Genomic DNA, 22,882 nt, shown 5'->3' with positions numbered 1-22,882 from the left:
AGGGCCAAAGTGATCCTGATAGCCCCGGTTTGGCCTCGCCAACACTGGTTCGGCATGCTGCTGGACCTGTCGGTGACGGCCCCACTGAACCTGTCTCTTTGGCCGGATCTCCTATCCCAGAAACATGGCAGTCTCCTGAACCTGAGTCTAGCAGTGTTGCACCTGACAGTTTAATTGCTGTGTGGTTGAATGAGCAGGAATGCTTGGCCCATGTCCAGCAGGTCCTACTGGGGAGTAAAAAGCCCTCCACCAGAACAGCCTACCTGACTGAGGTGCTGGGCCTCGACCCAAGGGGTTAGGCCTGAACAGGTGTCGCTGTTGTCGATCCTGGATTATCTTCTGTATCTCAAACTCCAGGGCTTTTCCTTTCATCAATTAAGATCCACTTGGCCACCATATCAGCCTTTCACCCCCCCATTCCAGAGTAGGTCTTCACTCAAGACATGACGGTCCGGTTCTTGAAAGGTCTGGAACGACTCTATCCCCATGTCTGAGACCTCTGTGGGACCTGAATCTAGTGCTCGTGAGAGCTCCCTTCGAGCAGTTGGCTTCCTGTTCCCTTCTTCTAGTCTCCTGGAAGGTGTCATTCCTGGTGGTGGTAACGTCTGCACGAAGGGTCTCTGAGATTAGGGCATTTACCTTGGAGCCTCCCTATCCGGTGTTTTTCAAGGACAAAGTCCAGCTGCAACTGCACCCAGCTTTCCTGCCCAACATGGTTTTGCAGTTTCACATGAGCCAGGGCATATTCTTGCCAGTCTTCTTCTGAAAGCCTCATAAGTCTGAGGAGGAGCGTACGTTTCACTCCCTGGATGTCAGGAGAGCACTAGCCTTCTATATTGTAAGGACCAAACCGTTCTGTAAGTTGATGCAGTGATTCATCGCGGTGGCGGATAGGATGAAAGGTCATCCAGTGTCCAACCAGATAATTTTATCATGGATCACTGCCTTCATCTGGTTTTGCTGTCATCAGGCGAAAGTGCCTCCACCTGCGATTGTAACTGCCCACTCAACTAGGGCGCAAGCCTCGGCAGCAGCCTTCCTGGCCCATGTGCCAATTCCAGATATTTGCAGGACCGCCACCTGGTCATCCATTCACACATTCACATCTCACTACGTGCTTACCCAGCAAGCCTGAGATGACACTGGCTTTGGTAGAGCAGTATTGCAAGCCGCATGACTCTGAACTCCGAGTCCACCTCCAGGGATATTGCTTGTAAGTCACCTAGAATGGAATCGACATGAGCAAGCCCTTGAAGAAGAAAAAATGGTTACCTGGGGCGGCAAGCCGCGGGGGGCAGCCTGCTGGTTGCTGTTAGGGCGGCCGTCAGGCTGCCTTTAGTGGCATGCCTGCGTGAGGTCCGCCAGTCCCGCGGCTTTGGCGGTAATTCGGTGGTGGGGATGCTGAAGGCACGGCATCGGCGGACGTCCCGCAGGCATGCCGCCGAATCCCCGTGGCCAGCGGACCGCCTGCAGGCGTGCCGCAGAAAGCCGCCTGACTTCCGTGCTTGGGGCAACAATAACCATAGAGCCGCTCCTGCCCCAACCTGCTGCACCCAGACTCCCACCCCACCAAGCCTCACTCTCACAGCACCTAGTCTCCCCGCTGAGACCCCCACTCCCAGATCCCTCTGCTGAGCCGTAACCACCTTCACCTGGAAGTCCTTGCAGAGTCCCCTTGCCCCTGCACCTGGAATCCCCCCAACGAGCCTCTGTGCATCCAGATCCCCTAACACCTAGCCCCCTATTGAGCTGCCTGCATCCAGATTGTCCCACACAGAACCCTCTCACCCCACACCGAGCCCCTTCACACTTGAATCCTGCCTGGTTGAGCCTGCCTGCCCCACACCTGGTGCAGAAGGGTAGGACCCCAAGATGTTTCTGGGGCAGACCCAGGCCTTGTGCTATGTCAGGGTTGGATGCCCCCTCACCGCTGAGTCCGTGTCCCAGGGTGGGGTGATGCAGCATGATCTCTCACCTTTGTGCAGCCAGTAGCCTATGCTCCCCCCTGCCATGCTGGAGCCTCTGCGTTTATTTATTGACAAATAAAACTTGCAGAATTTTTAATTTTTTGGCGAAGAATGCCCTCAAGAGTAAGAGAAGGAGCTGTTAATGTCATTTTACAAGGCAATGGTAAGATCTCACCTGAAATACTGTGTACAGTTCTGGTCACCCATATTCAAGAATGATGACTAAAAACTAGAACAGGTGTAGAGAAGTGCTAGTAGGAGGAGCATGGGTAAGGAGGGCCATTCTTATCAGAGGAGACTAAAAGGGTTTGGGTCATTTAGTCTAGCAAAACGAAAGCAGAAAATGGATAAGATTGCTCCCTATCAGTACATCAGGAGAGTAAACATCAAGGAGGGAGAAGAGCTATTTAAGCTATAGTACAATATTTTCATAAGAACAAATGGATGTAAACTAGCTATAAATAAATTTAGTCTGCAAATTAAAAGATGTCTAACCATGAAAGGAGTGAGGTTCTGAAACAGTTTTCCAAAAGGAGTAGTGGCGGCAAACAACCTAACTAGTTTTAAGATGGAGCTTGATCAGTGTATGAATGGGATTGTATGACAGGGTTGCCTGCAATAGCACAGGATTGACTCAGTGATGCAGGAAGTCACATCTAGTCCGATGCCCTTATGTAAAATGTATTGTTTTAAAGGATACTGTTTAAAAATCATGATCAATTAAAAATAAATTTATTTGTTTATCTTACTATTAACACCTTAAAACTGATAAATCTATTTTTCAGCATTTATACCAAACAGTAGTTTATGCATTACTTTGATCTTGGACAATAAAAAGAGACTAATTGGTTACATTTTCTTTAGTCTCGTCAATTTTACCTTCAGGTTCTCATGAGCTAACAGTCCTGGAATGATGGCAAATCCTATAGGGCCTGTTTAAAAAAATGCATTTTCGGGCAGTTGAAATATGTCATATATTTTATTAGCTGTTAAGCTTTGCAAAAACTAGTTTTCACAAAACTTAAAATTTAGGTCAAATTTGATCTGACAGTGACCTTACAACTGAAGTAAAAACTTTAGATTTATTTAATTTAGGTTGTAGTAGCATCTAAAATCTGAAAAAACATCCCATGCAGAAGACATAGTTCCTGTTGCTGCTATCTTACCATTTAAAATAATTTTAGTAAAGGAAAAATACTTATCATAGTTTACATTTAAACCTGTGTTGAAATACTACAATTACATTTTTCTTCAGATTTCTTTTTATAAACCTATTCCAAATATTCTTTCTTAGGTTGCAGCTTGTAGAGATACAGGATATGATTGGTTTGAACAACTTCTTCAAAATGTAAGTAATAGTTTTGAAAGACTCATTTCACAAATGTCAAAAGAATCTTAACATGTTTCATGGAACCTAGGGCTAAAATGTAACTCCACAAACTTCTAGAATAGTTCTTTATACTGTTATCCAAATTGAAAATCTAACGTTCTCTTGACTTTTTTTGTTACAACCTTTTGACTTTAACAGTTGTATCCTTCCTCTGCCACTGCTTTTGTACCCAAAACTAGTTCTTCTTCGAGTAATGGTCCCTATAGTATTCCACTGAGGGTTTACACATCCATGCCATGCGTCCAAAGCTGGAGAATTTGAAAGTAGTACTTTCCTTTCGGGTCCGGGCATGTGTCCTTGCCTCACCTCGCCTCATCATTTCGTCCGAGGTGATAAAGGGCTGAGCGGATCAACCGCGTCTCCGGTTCCTTCTCACTGCTTCATGATCCAAGTCAGAGCTACTAGTGTCCTCTTGTGTATGATGCACATTAAAAAGTTTGGAATAGTATATAGTTAGTTTTTTTCTTGTAGTGTTTGCTGTTTTTACTGTTTTAACATAGTTTTAACTTTTAGTAATATTTATAGTAGACCTGAGACTTAGGGGGAATCTGTTTACTATTATTCCTCACCCAAGTACCCACACATGGGTACTGGACAGTGCCAAAGACACCAGGATTTAAAATCTGTGCCTCCTGCCCTGTAATATCCTGCCCATTAATGTAATATCTGCCAGTCTTTCCCAAGCCGTACCTAAGAAGGCCAGGCTCTCCAACTTAAGAAGTAGCTCATGGAAGTCACCACGAGGCCTCAGGCAGACCATGGGCCGAGGGAATCCCACCCCCCCCAACATCAGTTTGAGACAGCCAGGAGTGCACGTCCAGCTCCGGTGGTACTGCCACTAGGGACCCCATGCCAGGGCCTAGTTGGGAGGTAAGGAAGCATGCACATAAGCATGGCAGTAAGTCTTCCTCCAAACCAAAGAATGGCGATGCGTCTTCCAAGAGTTCCAGCCACGGGGAGGCAGTGTGCTCCAACACGCACAAGCATGACAAAAAAAACCTCACAAACCAGCAGATCCGCCAGTATGACATACCAAGCTGCACACACCATCAACGTCGGCCTCCCTTAAGACCAGATTCATCAGTTTCAGGAAAGTCTCCACTCGGGCACCGGTTCTGGCTATGGAATGAGTATCATTAACATCGGGAAGATTAGAGAAAGCACCAGAGCCACATGAACTGTGTACTCTAGTGGCCTTCCACTACCATCCACATCTAGGGAGGCCAGATCTCCCACTCAGGACATACCACAGTCAAGACGTTTCAACACATCTTCCTATGGTTTATATGCTTCCACCGGCTCCAGTGGTACTGCCATTGGAACCGGCGTCCTCGGAGGATTCGGATGGAGCACGAGTGCTGCAGATTCCCTACCGCCACTACGAGTATCCTAAAAGACCACTGGCATCATGGCATTACCCTCCTCCACAACAGCAGAGGAGCCACTGGTTTCCCACACCATGGGGCCCTCTGCAGCACCCGTTGGATCTGTTCTGCTGGCCCTGTTGGAGAACCTGGCCCCATACCCACCTATAGAACCCACCCATTTCGAAAGGGAGACTTCACCTCTTTTCCCCCTCTAGGGCACCCTTGAGCAGATGCTCTGAATTGGGTATAGAGGAAGAACAGTTCAGTCCATTTCTGATGGTACTGCCCGAGCAAGAGCGTTTTTCATTGTCCTGTCCAGATGCTGGCTTTATTTATTGTTATATTTACTCAACATTGAGCTGACTAGTTATTAGTTCTTGGGGTCAGCTTTTTTAGCCCATTTTCAAGACAGTGGCTGGGATTTTTCAAAGTCACCTAAGCAGGTTGGGTGCCCAGTCCCCATTTAATTTCAGTGGAATTTGGGTGTCTAACTTCTTATGGCCCTTTGAAAATCCCAGCCTGTAACTACTCCCTTTATTTTTTGTATTTGTTGAGAGTGATAGCTAGTGACTGCATTTCTTCTGTTACTGCATGGGGTCTTACTGCAGTATACGTGGACCATCTGAAATCCCCAGAGAGCTGGCTGGTCACATGTTTTTACATTCTCCTCTGTATTTTCATCTGCATTAAAACCAAGACTTTCAAAAATGGGTGCCTAAAATTAAGCTCCAAGTCCATATTTTGGTGCCTGAACAATTGAACTGATTTTCAAAAGTGCTGAGCACCTCTCTGCTTCAGTGACACTAATGGGAGCTGAATATTTGACTTTTTTTAAAATCAGGCCAGTTGTTTAGGTGCTGAAATATAAACTTGGAGCCCAAAGTTAGACTGCCCATTTTTTCCAAATCTTGGTCTCGATACTTTCATAATATTACTTTTTCCATACAGAAAACATCTCTGTAGCAACTGCAGCAGTTATGTGATTATGAATGCAAGTGGAGGTGGTTGGTGTAATCACTAATGAGGGCCATGAGACAGTGTCTCATTCTTAAAATTTAAGGAAGTGAAGTTTATTCCTTCTCCTAACACAAGAAATGAAATTAATAGGCAGCAGGTTTAAAACAAACAAAAGGAAGTATTTCTTCTCACAACACACAGCCAATCTGTTGAACTCTTTGCCAGAGGATGTTGTGAAGGCCAAGACTATGGGTACATCTACACTACAGGAGGGAGTCGATTTAAGGTACGCAAATTCAGCTACGTGAATAGCGTAGCTGAATTCGACGTATCGCAGCCGACTTACCCCGCTGTGAGGACGGCGGCAAAATCGACTTCTGCGGCTTTCTGTTGGCGGCGCTTACTCCCACCTCCGCTGGTGGAGTAAGAGCGCCGATTCGGGGATCAATTGTCGCATCCCGATGGGACGCGATAAATCGATCCCCGAGAGGTCGATTTCTACCCTCCGATTCAGGCGGGTAGTGTAGACCTAGCCTATAACAGGGTTCAAAAAAGAACTAGATAAATTCATGGAGGATAGGTCTATCAGTGGCTATTAGCCAGGATGGGCAGGGATGGTGTCCCTAGCCTCTCTTTGCCAGAAGCTGGGAATGGGCAACAGGGGTAGGATCACTTGATGATCACCTGTTCTGTTCATTTCCTCTGGGGCAATTGGCATTGACCACTGTTGGAAGACAGGATATTGGGCTAGATGGACCTTTGGTCTGACCCAGTATGGCCATTATGTTCTTACGCTACCGAAAGGTGTAAGGAGAAACAAATCAAAACGGATTATAATATTGCACCAGGACAGCCCCTTTACAAGTCACACATAAGACATGTGGACAACAGAAAGCCAATTTCAGGCATCAGGAAGTGAATACTGAGTAATGGGGAGTGAGAAAAGACAATGGAACATGACTCTGTTAACATTTTGAACATTGTCTTATCACTGAGGTAGATAGTATTACGCTTGTTAAACTTCGAGAATGAGCTATGCTTACTGCCCTACCCCTTAATTCTTTTAATTGTAGTGCTTTGGTCCTAGATATCCCCCATTCAAATGTAATATTTATTTTGTTAAATAGTTTATTTTTTTGCCTCCACAAAGTGCTTTTCAGGGCTTCTTAGGAAGAACTTGGATAACTTTATATGCATCATGAAATCCCCCTTCTATGATAATTGTTACAAATGTAACATACATTGAAGTACAAATTATTGGAACGATTCAGTGTATTGCAATTTATATTAAATCTTTATCATCTCCTGTCTTTCTGTCTGCAATAGCTTTTGAAGTCAGAAGAAGATGCCTCGTATAAACCTGTGAAGAAAGCCTGTACTCAGCTTGTTGATAATCTGGTTGAGCACATTCTTAAATATGAGGAATCTCTAGCAGGTAATGTAATTACTTACAATCCAATAGTATTAATGTATTTTTTGTTATTAAATATATGAAATCCTACACTGTTTGTAAAAATCTATAGTTCTGTTTAAAAAAGGACAATAGTGGATAAGACAAGGATTGTCTCAAGACATTTAAATTAAAGCTTCCTTTGTTACGATTAAATTGACTTTTAACTACTATTACAATAAATCTTCCTCTTGTCACTTGAAAAGGATGCTGCTTGAAAAAAAATTTTTTGTTCCTTCATTAAAATTGTTCTGATGCTATTGTTTTCTGGTTCTATCACACTGGTGAATATAGAATGTTGTTATAAGGCATAACAAGGACATGGCAGGAAGTTTAAGTTGGATAAATTCAAATTAGAAATAAGGCAGAATTTTTTAATAGCAAGGGGGATTATCTGATTGAACAAACTATCAAGGGAAAAGGTGGCTTCTCCAATTCCTGATCAAGACTGGATTCCAAATCAAAGACTGGATGCCTTTCTGGAAGATATATTTTAGTGAAACACAATTTATTAGGCTCATTATAGGAATAATTGGGAGAAATTTAATTACCTGTGATATACCAGAGGTCAGACTAGATGATCTAAAGGTACCTTCTGGTCTTAGATTCTGAATCTGTGATGTACAGGACAGTATAAATTACCACAGGTTATTTTTTCATCCACACATGGTTGTGATAATAAATCCATTTTTAGCATCTTTTTACAAAGCAGAATACCTGATTTTTAAGAAAGGTCTTTGGTCTTGTGGCCATTTAGAGCTCCTAAATCTTTGAGTAGATAACTCCCATTTGGGAAAAATGGTAACTTTGAGTTTCACATTTTGTGTGAAAGAGAGTTTAAGTAATTTTTGTGTGCATTTCTGTTGGACATATATTGTAGATATACTCTTTAAATACTAGGCTTTATCTTATATTTTTTCATGAAGGGTATAGCTTGTGACAAAATTACCTAATATGTATATTCAAGTCCAGCTGGCGAGCTTTTGATACAACTTGAAATAGTAAGAAGCTTTGCTTTGTTAGAGTAATAGGGAATGTTTGGATTACTTACAGACTAGCTGTAGATGTTGCTGCACATACTTCGTTTAGGTTGTTTTATCTCTCATTAAGTGATAGCCTGGTCTATTGGATTGAGTCAGTGCCTCTTGGGTTCTATTCCCAACTTTGACTTGCTGTGTGATCTTGGACAAATTACATAATCTCCCTGTACTTCATTTCCTTTTATCTAAAATGGGGATTTTAATGTTACTTAATCTCTCTGAGTGTTGAATAATGTTACTAAAGGTTTTTGATTATATAAAGCGCTATATTTGTTATTAGTAATAGTACTATTATTCCTAGTCATTCCTAAACTTGGTTAAACTGAATGTAAGGTTGTAAATACATATCAGTAGCTTAAAGGGATGGGGGAAATCCTTAGTAGAACTTTATAGTTCTTAAAAGCATTTCCTCACAGACATTGAAAATATGGAAATACAGCAACCAGAAGCTATACCAGTAATTTTAACTCTGCCTCTGTGTCCCACAACCCTGTCCAGATAAGAAAGGTACATCTTTAAAATCCACAGCTAGTTAATATGTTAATTCAATTAATGCTTTGGTTTTCCGATAGCCCCTTTCAGCTTGCAGACATCGTAAACTATATCCACGGTGGTTTACACAGCAGAGTATGCATAGCATAATCACAAAGGCTATATAGGGCCAGATTCTCATTGCATTGAGACCCCCGTACACTATTCTGGAAGTTTGTACTACTTTGGTTGCTTTAAGGGCCACTTACACTGCCAAAGCAATATGAAAGAGCCTTAGTGGAAACCAGAATCAGGCGTATGGGGTAAGATTTTCACAGCTGTAAAAAGACAGAAAAGGGCTGAAAGGTTTGCATAATTCTAAATGTTGTATGAAGGAATTATTATGATTATGAAGGGAAGTGAGACAGATGCTTTGTATTTATACAAATGTAATAATACTTTCCTTTTATAACAGTGCCTTTGATCCAATAATCTCATTAAATTACTGTTTGTAATGTACAGTGTCACAACCTATTAATTAGGTATGTTTTATTATCTGTACTTAACAGATGCGAAAACATAGAGGCAGAGAGATTAAGCTGTTTGCTCAAGGTCACATAGTATGTGTCAAAGTTTAGGTTAGAACGCATATCATATAAATCACAAAATTTTTTCCAGTTTTCCTGTCAGCCACCCACCTTCCCCCTTCCTTTCCTATACAGAAGATCTTGATGTTGCTATCTTGGTGAGGAAAGGTAAACCTCACAAGTAGACTGTCGGACATAGTGTTTGCAAAGTGCTTTGAGAGCCTTGAATGAAAGTTTTTATCTACAGCTCCACAAGACAGAACTTGGGGGAGAAATCAAATCAGTATCTTAGATGTCTGTAAACTAATTCGAGAAGTATGGGGAATAAGCAGGAAGAGCTTGCAATGCTAGTAAATAAACACAACTATGACATAGTTGGCATCACAGAGACTTGATGGGATAATACGCATGAATATTGGTATAGAATGGTACAGCTTGCTTAGGAAGCATAGGTTGGGGGGGGAGGGAGGAGGTGTTGCCTTATACATTTTTAATATATACACTTGGACTGAGGTTGAGATGGAAACAGGAGACAGACTTGTTGAAAGTCTCTGGGTAACGATAAATGTCATCATAGGGGTCTACCGCAGACCACCTAACCAGGAAGAAGAGGTGGATGAGGTTTTTTTTTAAACAACTAACAAAATCATCCAAAGCACAGGACTTGGTGGTGAAGGGGGACTTTTACTATTCAAGCATCTGTTGGGAAAATAACACCGCAGGGCACAGATTATCCAACAAATTCTTGGAATATATTAGAGACATTTTTTTTTTCAGAAGGTGGAGAAAGCTACTAGGGGAGAGGCTGTTCTAGATTTGATTTTGACAAATAGGGAGGAACTGGTTGAGAATTTGAAAGTGGAAGGTAGCTTGGGTGAAAGTGATCATGAAATGGTAGAGTTCATGATTCAAAGGAATGGTGGAAGGGAGAACAGCAAAATAAAGATAATGGATTTAAAAAAGGCAGTCTTTAGCAAACTCAGGGAGTTGGAAGGTAAGATCCCATGAGAAGCAAGTTAATGGGAAAAACAATTTAAGACAGTTGGCAGTTTTTCAAAGCGATATTATTAAGGGCACAAGAGCAAACTATCCCACTGCATAGGAAAGATAGGGAGTATTGCAAGAGACCACCCTGGCTTAACCGGGAGATCTTCAATGATCTAAAAATCAAAAAAGAGTCCTACAAAAAGTGGAAACTAGGTCAAATTACAAAAGATGAATATAAACAAATAACACAAGTATGTATTAGAAATTAGAAAGGTCAAGGCGCAAAACAAGATCAAACTAGCTAGAGACATAAAAGGTAACAAGAAAACATTCTTCAAATATATTAGAAGCAAGAGGAAGACCAAGGACAGGGTAGTCAATGGTGTGTGTGTGTGTGGTGGGGGGGGAACCAATAACAGAACATGTGGAAATGGCAGAGGTGCTTAATGACTTCTTTGTTTCGGATTTCACCAAGAAGGTTGATGGTGATTTGATGGTGATTGGACATCTTCGTAGTAAATGCCAGCGAAAATGAGGTAGGATCAGAGGCTAAAATAGGGAAAGAACAAGATAAAAATTACTTAGATAAGTTAGATTTCTTCAAGTCACCAGGGCCTGATGAAATGCATCCTAGAATACTCAAGGAGCTGACTGAGGAGATATCTGAGCCATTCGCAATTATCTTTGAAAAGTCATGGAAGACAGGAGAGATTCCAAAAGACTGGAAAATGGCAAATATAGTACCAATCTATAAAAAGGGAAATAAGGACAACCTGGGGAATTACAGACCAATCAGCTTAACTTCTGTACCCAGAAAGATAATGGTGCAAATAATTAAGCAATCAATATGCAAACATCTAGAAGATAATAAGTAACAATCAGCATGGATTTGTCAAGAACGAATCATGTCAAACCAACCTGATAGCTTTCTTTGAAAGGGTAACAAATCTTGTGGATGGGGGAAGCGGTAGACATGGTATATCTTGACGTTAGTAAAGGTTTTGATACTGTCTCGCCTGACCTTCTCATAAAAATACTAGGGAAATGCAAGCTAGATGGAGCTACTATTAGGTGGGTGCATTGTGGAAGGACATAACAAGTGGGGTCGGGTTCTGTTCAATCTCTTCATTGGTGATTTAGGTAAAGGCTTCGAGAGTATACTTATAAAGTTTCCGGACGATACCAAGCTGGGAGGGGTTGCAAGTGCTTTGGAAGATAGGATTCTAATTCAAAATGATCTGGAGAAACTGGAGAAATGGTCTGAAGTAAATAAGATGAAATTCAATAAGGACAAATGCAAAGTACTCCACTTAGGAAGGAACAATCAGTTGCACACATACAAAATGGGAAATGACTGTCTAGGAAGGAGTACTGCGGAAAAGGATCTGTGGGGTCATAGTGGACCACAAGCTAAATGAGAGTCAACAGTGTAACATTGTTGCAAAAATAAACATCATTCTGGGATGTATTAGCAGGAGTGTTGTAGGCAAGACATGAGAAGTAATTCTTCTACTTTACTCTGTGCTGATTAAGCCTCAACTGGAATATGGTGTCCAGTTCTGGGCGCCACATTTCAGGAAAGATGTGCCCAAACTGGAGAAAGTCCAGAAAAGAGCAACAAAAATGATTAAAGGTCTAGAAAATGTGACCTATGAGGGAAGATTGAAAAAATTGGGTTTGTTTAGTCTGCAAAAGAGAAGACTGAGTAAGGACATAACAGTTGTTACAAGGAGGAGGGAGAAAAATTGTTGTGCTTAACCTCTGAGGATATGACAAGAAGCAATAGGCTTAAATTGCAGCAAGGGAGGTGGTTAAGCACTGGAATAAATTGCCTAGGGAATCTCCATCTTGGAGGTTGCCTAGGGAGGTTGTGGAATCTCCATCATTTTTAAGAGCAGGTTGGACAAACACCTAGGCTGGGTCTAGATAATACTTAGTCCTACCATGAGTGCAGGGGACTGGACTAGATGACCTCTCCAGTTCTTTTCCAGTCCTATGATTCTGTAAGATGGCTGAACTGGGAGTAGTTCCTGCCTTCCTCCCCTCTGATCAATCCACATAGTTAGAAGCAAAGCAGCTATTTATATAGTGCAAAGGAATAAAAAAGTACAGAAATTAGAAAGTTTACAAGGGACCTCACAATCTACTGAAGTTCAAATCCAGTAGCAAAAACCTCCAAAATTAATCATCAACTTTCCCAAAAATGCTCAAAGGAACACTCATGTTCACTAGCTAATCTCATTAACCAAGTTACATTTTGTGGAAACTTCTCAATGACCTAAAAACAAAACAAATTATTTCATATTAGGAAAGTTTTTGTTATGAGTCCAAGTTTTGTTTGCATTATTCTGTTTTACATTCATTACAGAATCATTGGCTGAGCCTGTGGCCTGGAAAAATAAGTGGTTTAAAAATTAATGAAAACTTCAAAGGAGCTTTACTTGTTATTTTACATATTTTCTTGATAATGTGCTTACATTTTTGTCTGCTAATCCAAGTTTTCTTATCTAATGAGGAATTTATATGCCATTTTTTCAAAGATACATTATCAGTGAAAGTGATTTTTATATGCTGTGTTTATTTACTATCCGGTTTTGTTATTGACAGAACTGTCCTTGAATTGAATATACTTTACTTAATGTATTTTCTAATTTTTGCAGACTCTGACAACAAGGGTGTGAATTCTGGTCGCTTGGTAGCTTGCATAACCACTTTGTTCTTATTCAGCAAAATCAGGCCCCAGCTAATGGTCAAACATGCCATGACCATGCAGCCATACCTTACCACTAAATGTAGTGTAAGTATAGGAAACTAAAGTCTTCTTTCATCTAAATAATTATGGAACTCAAGGGTTATCTTAAATGCATGATGAAATTGAGGGTGGGAGTGTAAAAAACAGCAACAATATTTCTATTACATGGCTGTTTTCAGTCCTGAAGATATGAGAGAACCTTTTGTAATCCATAGATCTCTAATAGGAGTGTTTTTTTCCAAAGTATTGGATGCAGAGAAAAGTCTGCCTTCAAGGTTTCTTACTTTCTTCTCAAAGGATGAACTGCAAAGGTTTTGTTAAAAATTAAAAACGTACTTATTAAGGTCTAAAAAAGAAAACAAGTAGAAGAGTGTTATATTTTAAATGTATTTAACCTTTATTTCAATAATATTTACTTCCTAGTCTTGTACACTCCTCAGCAGAAAACTATCTGTGTGCCAGTATGGTATGAAATTTCAAATAGTCATCCAATTTTGCATAAACATATTAATACTTAATGCAATATTCCCCTGTAAAGTTCAATCCACTTATTCACCATTTGCTCTATATTGGATCACCGTTCAATTTTATGTATCTATCCTGTTAATTTCAACCTTTTATCCTGCTTTTGATGTTTCCAATTACCACAAATACATAATCAAGCTCAATATTATAGTAACCGTTAGCTAGTTTCAATCATTTCACCTCAGTCATCTTTTTTTCCTCAAAACTAAAAATCCCAATTTTGTCAGTTTTTCATATGTAAACTCCATTCCCTTTCTTTGCTTTACATTTACATTGCTGCTTATGCTAGCAAGTTGGCAAGGAACCCATTGTGAATGTTGCTGTTTGTATAAGGTTTTGTGTAAACTACTAGGGTGAATTCCTGGCCCCTTTTGGAGTAAATGGTAGTTCTGTCACTGACATCAGAATTTCACTTCTGGTCTTTTGATCTGAGAAATCCTGTTGTCCTCTTAATCGTTAATTAAGGTCTCTTCCCCATTCACGTGCCTGTGGATGGAGGACATCATGATAGTAAGCCTGTCATCTAGCAGTATCTACAAAGTACTTTTGGTGTTGTACGATGAGATGTAGTCTCTTCTGATTGAATAGTATATCGAGCTGTCCTGAGTGGGGTGGAGAGGATTTAAATGCTGCAACATCTACTCAGTGGACTACACAAGCTTCAGTTATGCAGCTTGAGGTGAATCCTAAAATCATTTAGCTGGTAATTATAGCATATCCCATTGTGATTAATAGGATGCACATTGGGAAATTGTAACTTCTAGTGTCAAAGGGTTAACAAAAGACTTTAGTGCATATGAAGTAAACTGGCAATTAATACTTGCTGTGAGAATTTCTTCTCTACTTTCCTCACCTATGGCAGGTGTACTACTTTTAGGCCCACTAGCTAGTAACCTTTCTTCAGATCAGGTTTTTTAAATCATGGTTTTTGAAATGTCCTAAACACTGTCTATCTATGCTTGTAGTTAAATCACATTCAGCTCCAGTTCATCTTCACCTGTTGCTAGTACCTGGTATCAGCAATGGGTCATTCACTAGGGCAGTGGCTCTCAACCTTTCCAGACTACTGTAGGTACCGCTTTCAGGAGTCTGATTTGTCTTGTGGACCCCCAAGTTTCACCTCACTTAAAAATTACTTGCTTACAAAATCAGACATAAAAATACAAAAGTGTCACAGCACACTATTACTGAAAAATTGCTTACTTTCTCATTTTTATCATATAATTATAAAATAAATCAATTGGAATATAAATATTGTACTTACATTACAGTGTGTAGTATATAGAGCAGTATAAAACAAGTAATTGTCTCCGGTGCTTTTTATGTAGACTGTTGTAAAGCCAGGCAAATATCTAGATGAGTTGATGTACCCTCTGGAAGACCTCTGTGTACCTCCAGGGGTACACGTACACCTGGTTGAGAATCACTGCTCTAGGGCAGACAAGCCAGAAGAGTTCAAAGATTCATTCTAGGGCTCCAAAGCAATAGTCAGAATCCGAAGTCCTACTCGGCCTGTGTGGAATACTCCCAAGCGTCAAGATGAAGTAGCATCAGTTCTGATGTATCATTTTTGAGTATCTTGGTACAGTCAACCCCAAATTTCTTCTCTTTTCAGTGCTGAAATAAATTAGGTTGCATTCCTAGCCTATCATGCTGACCATGTTACCTTCTCCTGGAGTCCCTGTTCAGGTTCCTCCTCGTTCATTGTATATAATGCAAGCTTCTTTGTTTGTCCTTTTAAAGTCCCTGCTAACTAAAGTTTCTGCTGACTACTTTTTGAAAATTTATGGAACTTTTTAAACAGAGAAAACAATAAGAAGGTAGTTAATACTTTGCTGAGTAGCTTTAAATAACATTTTTTATTTCACCTACTCTTCTCTCTTAAAACCAAATCCTCCCACTTGTTCTTTCTCTTTTGAGAACTTCCTCTGCAGTCCCCCTAGATCTTTACTCTTCCCATACCATCCTATAAGTGGCTGGAAGGGAGAACCTCTTTGCAACATAAAGAGGGTCCAGAGCCCCTCCCTTCCCACCCCAGGCAGCCATTCTAGAGATCTTAAGTGATACCGAGGGATTTATATGGACCCTGAGTCTGGGGGTGAATATTATCCATTGCAACTATATTAAATCCATGTCAGTTATCAAAATGTTACATTTTATTAAACTGTGTGTACCTATGTATTAAGGTATATAGGTATGTACCTTTTTCATGATATGTTATCAAATATTTAAATTCAGAAAACCTAGTTACTCTGTATTTCCTCCTATGTGTAGAATTAAAATTAAGCGGCAGCATTCCTGTTATGCTTAAGATATATCATGAAATGTTTTGTAATAATTAATTGCAAAATAATTACCAAAGACAATATTAAGACTATTTTAACCATAAAATAAAACTTACCTTTCACATCAATAACTTTTATCTTTACAGAACAATTATTTCACCTGGACTCACTTATTTCCTAGTTAAAAAGTACTGGATTAGTAATTAAAGACAACAGTTCAAATTTGATGATCATAGCATAGCAATACTTTTGAACATGGTAACAAATTTAAATTGTTGTCTTTAAACCCTTAGCCAAACTTTTTCTACTGGGAAGTACTACAGCATACCTAAAACATACTTCAGAGAAAAGTTAGATCTTTGAATATCAGTGTATACTTTTACTGAAAAACTGAGATTTATTAAGTTATTCTCAAACCTGAAATAAAATTAGAAATACTTAGCTCTTATATAGGGAAAATGGTGAAAATGTTTAATCATTGTAAATGTAATTACAGACACAAAATGATTTCATGGTGATCTGCAATGTTGCAAAAATCTTAGAGCTGGTGGTGCCATTGATGGAGCATCCGAGTGAGACATTCCTTGCCACTATTGAGGAAGATCTCATGAAACTTATAATCAAATATGGCATGACGGTAAGATTTAATTTCTATTTTTTATATGAATTTAATGTTTTTGGTTCAGTTTGATATGGAATATGTAGAAATTATTTAAGATGAACGCATGAACATTTCTTCCCTAGTAATGTTTGAATAGCAGTTATGAAAAACTGGCTATCCCTGTGAACTTTCTTGATCTACCAGAGTTTGTGTATTTCTTATTACACTTTAGTTATTTGTACTTGGTCTGAGATTTTCAAAATAGTCTTGAAGATTTAGACCTTTAATCTTCCATTAGTTTTAAATGAATAATATGTTTTTATATCTCTAGACTGCTTTGAAAAATCTCTATCTTGACTTCTAAATAAAATGTTATAAATATTTTCTGTCTTATTTTCAGGTAGTGCAGCACTGTGTGAGCTGTCTTGGGGCTGTTGTAAACAAGGTTACTCAAAATTATAAATTTGTATGGGCCTGTTTTAATAGATACTATGGTAAGTTAAATATCAGAGCATATATTATTAAACAATTTTATAAAAGTTTTGGTTATGCTTGTCATTTCAGGAGTGCAGTATTTGCTATGATTAAATCTTTTCTCTTATTTTAGGTGCACTTTCAAAATTAAAAAGTCAACACCAAGAAGACCCAAACAGTACTATACTTACAGCCAATAAACCAGCACTCCTTAGATCTCTTTTCACTGTTGGAGCATTGTGTCGCCATTTTGATTTTGATCAGGAAGATTTTAAAGGCAACAGTAAGGTAAAATACATTGTGTTTACTTTCTCAGTGTCTTGTGTTTAAAAAGGTAAAGTTAAAAAATGTAACTTGTAAATAGAACAGAATAGGTTTGGTAATTTGAAACAGTGAAGTAAAGTCTTCACAGTGAGACTTGACTGTACTTGTAATTTGCAACAATTTGTTTTATTTTGGGAAAGCTCTGGTGTCAGTGATGTGTGTTTCATTTTGCAATTAGGTTTTTAAATCACCAATATTTTTTGTTTTAATTTGGCCAGGTTAACATTAAGGATAAAGTACTTGAACTGCTGATGTATTTTACAAAACATTCAGATGAAGAGGTACAAACAAAAGCCATTATTGGTTTAGGTAAGAATTACTAAGGTTTTTTGTTTTTAATTGAATCAATAACTATGTATCTCATGGGATAGTATGTTTAGTTTGTTGGGTTTTTTTTTACAAGAAGTTGGTTAATTTAAAAAACTCTGGCATCTTTTTTTAAGGGATATGTACCTAACTAATATTATCTGCAAATTTTGGTTGCTTTCTGAATTTTAATGTTTTTGTTCATAGAGACCTTAAATATACTTCCCTGCATGTCTGAAGATATTTGAACATAGTCTATAGCAAATTGGTCAAAAAGGGGCTCTTTTCTCTTTCCTGTGAAAAATACATTTTGACAGTGTATGCCTTCTTGATGTGTGTGTGTGTGTGTGTGTGTGTGTGTGTGTGTGTGTATATATAATTCTTTACAATCTTCAAGAGTATCAGATTTCTAAACTAATGGTACCATCATTTTTCAAAATGAAAGTAGTTTATAATCTGCTACTTCTTGAGTTTCACACCCCCAAGGCATGAGGTTCAAAAGATTATTAGCAAGCCAAAAACATCTGGGAAAGTCTTAGGTGATGCAATCATGGGTCGATCCTCAGCTGAAGTCAATGGAGTTATGACAATTTACAACAGCCGAGGATTGTCCCCTTAGATGTCAATAGGCATTAACATACATAGGCTCTGACAGTTCCTTTCTGGATAATGGCCAGGGAGAAGTTTGCCACTTCTTGCAAGTTTTGACTTGCCTACAAGAGTCTGAGGCTTGGCCACACTCTTTCTGCTCCAGATGTGTACTTCCATAGAAGTATGGAAATAATAAATCCTTACTAGCAGACCAAACATAACCTCTTAGGAGTACTACTTTATATAGAGCTGTGTTAATCTTAAAGACACCCAAATAATTTATTTTCAGGTGGAGGCAGACCAAAGGTGAGGTAATTCTTCAAAGAAAATAGTCAGATAGCAAATTTTCCCTCTCTCCCATCTGAAACATTTGGATTAGTAAGCAGAAAGGAAAACTTATTAGGGAAGATAAGAAGAATTTTCCGAGGGAATTGTGGGTTGTAGACTCATTTAAATCAGTGAGTGGAGGAAAGAGTTATATATCAAAAATACTTCTTTAAATTTAAAATCCCTTTTAAAAAGTAATCAGATTAGCTTAGAAAAGATCAGGTAACAAAACTTCAGTGCACATTCATGCAGATAATAATTATCCCTACCAAAGACCATCCTTACCTCTTTCGCTTTCCTTTTTTCCCACCCATTGGATGAACTGAGCTCTTTCTTGAACTAAGGCTTTTCCTGCACTAACTTTTCTAGGTGCAAGAGACCAACTTTATAGAACCTTGATTCCCTTGGCTTCAGCCAATCAGCCCCCTCCACTGTTTCATGCTGGGTTTTTCCAGATACACCTCTACCCCGATATAACACTGTCCTCGGGAGCCAAAAAATCTTACTGCGTTATAGGTGAAACCGCGTTATATCGAACTTGCTTTGATCTGCCGGAGTGCACAGCCCCGCCTCCCCCGAGCGCTACTTTACCACTTTATAGCCGAATTCGTGTTATATCAGGTCGCGTTATATAGGAGTAGAGGTGTATATTCTTTTCTTCTTCCATTAGTTCCTTTTCCTTTTATTTTCTTTTTTGTTTTGCACTTTGTTGTTTTTACTCATTAGAATCATAGAATGAGGGTTGGAAGGGACCTCAGGAGGTCATCTAGTCCAAACCCCTGCTCAAAGCAGGACCAATTCCCAACTAAATCATCCCAGCCAGGGCTTTGTCAAGCCTGACCTTAAAAACCTCTAAGGAAGGAGATTCCACCACCTCCCTAGGTAACCCATTCCAGTGCTTCACCACCCTCCTAGTGAAAACGTTTTTCCTAATATCCAACCTAAACCTCCCTCGCTGCAACTTGAGACCATTACTCCTTGTTCTGTCATCAGGTACCACTGAGAATAGTCTAGATCCATCCTCTTTGGAACCCCCTTTTAGGTAGTTGAAAGCAGCTATCAAATCCCCCCTCATTCTTCTCTTCTGCAGACTAAACAATCCCAGTTCCCTCAGCCTCTCCTCATAAGTCATGTTCTCCAGCCCCCTAATCATTTTTGTTGCCCTCCGTTGGACTCTTTCCAATTTTTCCACGTCCTTCTTGTAGTATGGGGCCTAAAACTGGACACAGTACTCCAGATGAGGCCTCACCAATGTCGAATAGAGGGGAATGATCACATCCCTCGATCTGCTGGCAATGCCCCTACTTATACAGCCCAAAATGCCATTCGCCTTCTTGGCAACAAGGGCACACTGTTGACTCATATCCAGCTTCTTGTCCACTGTAACGCTTAGGTCCTTTTCTGCAGAACTGCTTCCTAGCCATTCGGTCCCTAGTCTGTAGCAGTGCATGGGATTCTTCCGTCCTAAGTGCAGGACTCTGCACTTGTCCTTGTTGAACCTCATCAGATTTCTTTTGGCCCAATCCTCTAATTTGTCTAGGTCCCTCTGTATCCTATCCCTACCCTCCAGCGTATCTACCACTCCTCCCAGTTTAGTGTCATCTGCAAACTTGCTGAGAGTGCAGTCCATGCCATCCTCCAGATCATTAATGAAGGTACTGAACAAAACCGGCCCCAGGACCGACCCTTGGGGCACTCCGCTTGATACCGGCTGCCAACTAGACATGGAGCCGTTGATCACTACCCGTTGAGCCCGACGATCTCGCCAGCTTTCTATTCACCTTATAGTCAATTCATCCAGCCCATACTTCTTTAACTTGCTGGCAAGAATACTGTGGGAGACTGTATCAAAAGCTTTGCTAAAGTCAAGGAATAACACATCCACTGCTTTCCCCTCATCCACAGAGCCAGTTATCTCCTCATAGAAGGCAATTAGGTTAGTCAGGCATGACTTGCCCTTGGTGAATCCATGCTGACTGTTCCTGATCACTTTCCTCTCTTCTAAGTGCTTCAGAATTGATTCCTTGAGGACCTGCTCCATTATTTTTCCAGGGACTGAGGTGAGGCTGACTGGCCTGTAGTTCTCCAGATCTTCCTCCTTCCCTTTTTTACAGATGGGCACTACATTAGCCTTTTTCCAGTCATCTGGGACCTCCCTGATCGCCATGAGTTTTCAAAGATAATGGCCAGTGGCTCTGCAATCACATCAGCCAACTCCTTTAGCATCCTTGGATGCAGCGCATCCGGCCCCATGGACTTGTGCTCGTCCAGTTTTTCTAAATAGTCCCGAACCACTTCTTTCTCCATCGAGGGTTGGTCACCTTCTCCCCATACTGTGCTGCCCAGTGCAGCAGTCTGGGAGCTGACCTCGTTCATTAAGACAGAGGCAGAAAAATCATTGATTACATTAGCTTTTTCCATATCCTCTGTCATTAAAGATCTTTACCACCTGTGGCCAGAAAGAAGTAAAGGAATGTTCAACATCTGCCACTCCTGCAAAGGACAGACCAACAAGAGTTAGGACAAATGAACAAAGTAATGGTCTAATATATGGCAGATTTCTCAGTCTTCTCAAAGGAAAGCTGCATCCCTGCCACTTGTGATGCTGTGTGAGGCTATAAATCAGCAGTACTCCAAACCCACTTATGTTATCTCAGATGATGTCCATCATTCTGGATTAAAATTGGGGAGGACGGTGAAGGGTGAGGGGGAGAAGACAAAAAAACCCCACACAACTGAGTAAAAGAGACCAGTTCTTCACATTTTGGGCAGGGGGAAGGAAAACAAATAGTTCTTTTCCTTCATAATAGGTTTTAAGAAAGGGTTTTAGAGTCTGTATATGTCTGAGTCTCGGTGTTCCCACTGACGTATGTTTGAGCAAGACCGTAGACTTCTATTATAGGAGGGACATGTATAATTTTCCCATGTTATAAATGAGAGATTGATTGCATGAGGTCACTTCTAGCAGAGCTGAGAATAAAATTCATTTAGCCATGCTGCCTTTGAGAATTAATGTGCTGTGTATTTGACTGTGTAAGCACTAGATCACACTCCCCTTCAGAGCCTGGAATAGAATCAAGAAATCCTGATTCTCCAACATTCTTCTGTTGTGTTTCCAGTTTTTGAGTGATTCTTTGAATTTTAGTTCATATATGTATGATGGAAGATTTTACTAGTTACCTTGAAAAATGTAAGCACAGTAATTGCAAGGCAACCAAGTGGGATCTTTCTTATTTTTTTCTTTCAGGATTTGCATTTATTCAACACCCAAGTCTAATGTTTGAGCAGGAGGTGAAGACTCTGTACAACAGCATTCTCTCTGATAAGAACAGCTCAGTAAACTTAAAAATCCAGGTGTTAAAAAATCTCCAAACCTATCTACAGGAGGAGGATACGCGTATGCAGCAGGCAGATAGAGAGTGTGAGTGATGAGCACTGTATTAAGGAAGCATTCAAAATGTAACTTTTGTTACATGAAAACAACCTTTTAATTTAACTGATTCATAAGGGTTTTTGGGATCTAATTATTCATGTATACATACATTACCTTAGATAAAGAATTCAGGAACATCTTTTATACACAGTCACACTGAGAGGTATAGAGTACAGAGTTCTGTTCTAAACGTCAAGTTTTAAGTTGCTGGAAAAAAATCCAAAATGTGCAATACTTAAATTCTTGTAGTTAAAATAATGAGTGCTTTGCTTTTTCTCTTATCAAATTCTTCTCTGAAATTGTTAATTTTCAGGCATTCTAAAACAAGAAATCTTCAGGGCTGTGTTATGGTAGCACTCTGAAGCTTAAATATGTTATAAAGAATATGAGGAATAGTATGTAGAGTAGAATAAGTTAGCGGTTGCCCGAAGATCTTGACACAAACAGTTGCTTTTGTTCCTTTCTACAGGGAAGAAAGTAGCAAAACAGGAGGATCTGAAAGAAATGGGTGATATTTCCTCAGGGATGAGCAGCTCCATCATGCAACTTTATCTCAAACAGGTTCTCGAGGCTTTCTTTCATGCACAGTCCAGCGTACGCCACTTTGCTCTAAATGTCATTGCACTGACATTAAACCAGGGTCTTATCCATCCAGTTCAGGTATGTAATGTTAATGTGTTGTATTTCTTTTTTCTTTTACACAGAGAATCTCAATTTCTCATGGCTGCTAGATAAACGTCCAGTATGTGTGTGTGTTGTCCGCCCCAGCCCCCCAAATCTGTTACATTAGTTGCTTCTTTTGGGGATACTTTGTTTGGAGAGGCTGTTTTACGTACAGCAGATGTCTAGAATTCTTCTGTATTAAAAGGCCAACAGGATTCCAAAGACTAACCCTTTGTTGGCTTAGAAATTAAATTTGAGTTTAATAATTTTTAAGCAGCACTTATTAAATGCATGATGGCGTGCTCTGGTTTCTATTATATGATATCAGACCCCAGTTAGTGTTCAGGCATACTTAAATCCATGGTCTGTCTTCTTTAGATTCCAC

At 39.9% G+C, this 22,882-nt stretch overlaps 1 protein-coding gene across 6 annotated transcripts in view; it reads left to right on the top strand.

Moving 5' to 3' along the window:
- Positions 1-22,882, top strand: part of NIPBL (NIPBL cohesin loading factor) — a 289,804-nt gene that overhangs the window by 251,819 nt on the left and 15,103 nt on the right. For all 6 annotated transcript variants that reach the window (XM_054031741.1, XM_054031737.1, XM_054031736.1 and 3 more), the window contains 9 exons: positions 3,262-3,315; positions 7,008-7,116; positions 12,877-13,013; positions 16,275-16,415; positions 16,780-16,873; positions 16,987-17,141; positions 17,396-17,486; positions 21,649-21,822; positions 22,304-22,494. In XM_054031741.1, coding sequence (XP_053887716.1) covers positions 3,262-3,315; positions 7,008-7,116; positions 12,877-13,013; positions 16,275-16,415; positions 16,780-16,873; positions 16,987-17,141; positions 17,396-17,486; positions 21,649-21,822; positions 22,304-22,494 — 1,146 coding nt within the window. The remainder of the gene's footprint in view (positions 1-3,261; positions 3,316-7,007; positions 7,117-12,876; positions 13,014-16,274; positions 16,416-16,779; positions 16,874-16,986; positions 17,142-17,395; positions 17,487-21,648; positions 21,823-22,303; positions 22,495-22,882) is intronic.

This window comes from Malaclemys terrapin, chromosome 6, assembly GCF_027887155.1.
Source record: "Malaclemys terrapin pileata isolate rMalTer1 chromosome 6, rMalTer1.hap1, whole genome shotgun sequence".
In the NCBI taxonomy this organism is placed as follows: Eukaryota; Metazoa; Chordata; order Testudines; family Emydidae; genus Malaclemys; species Malaclemys terrapin.
This window is presented reverse-complemented; position numbering and strand designations above follow the sequence as displayed.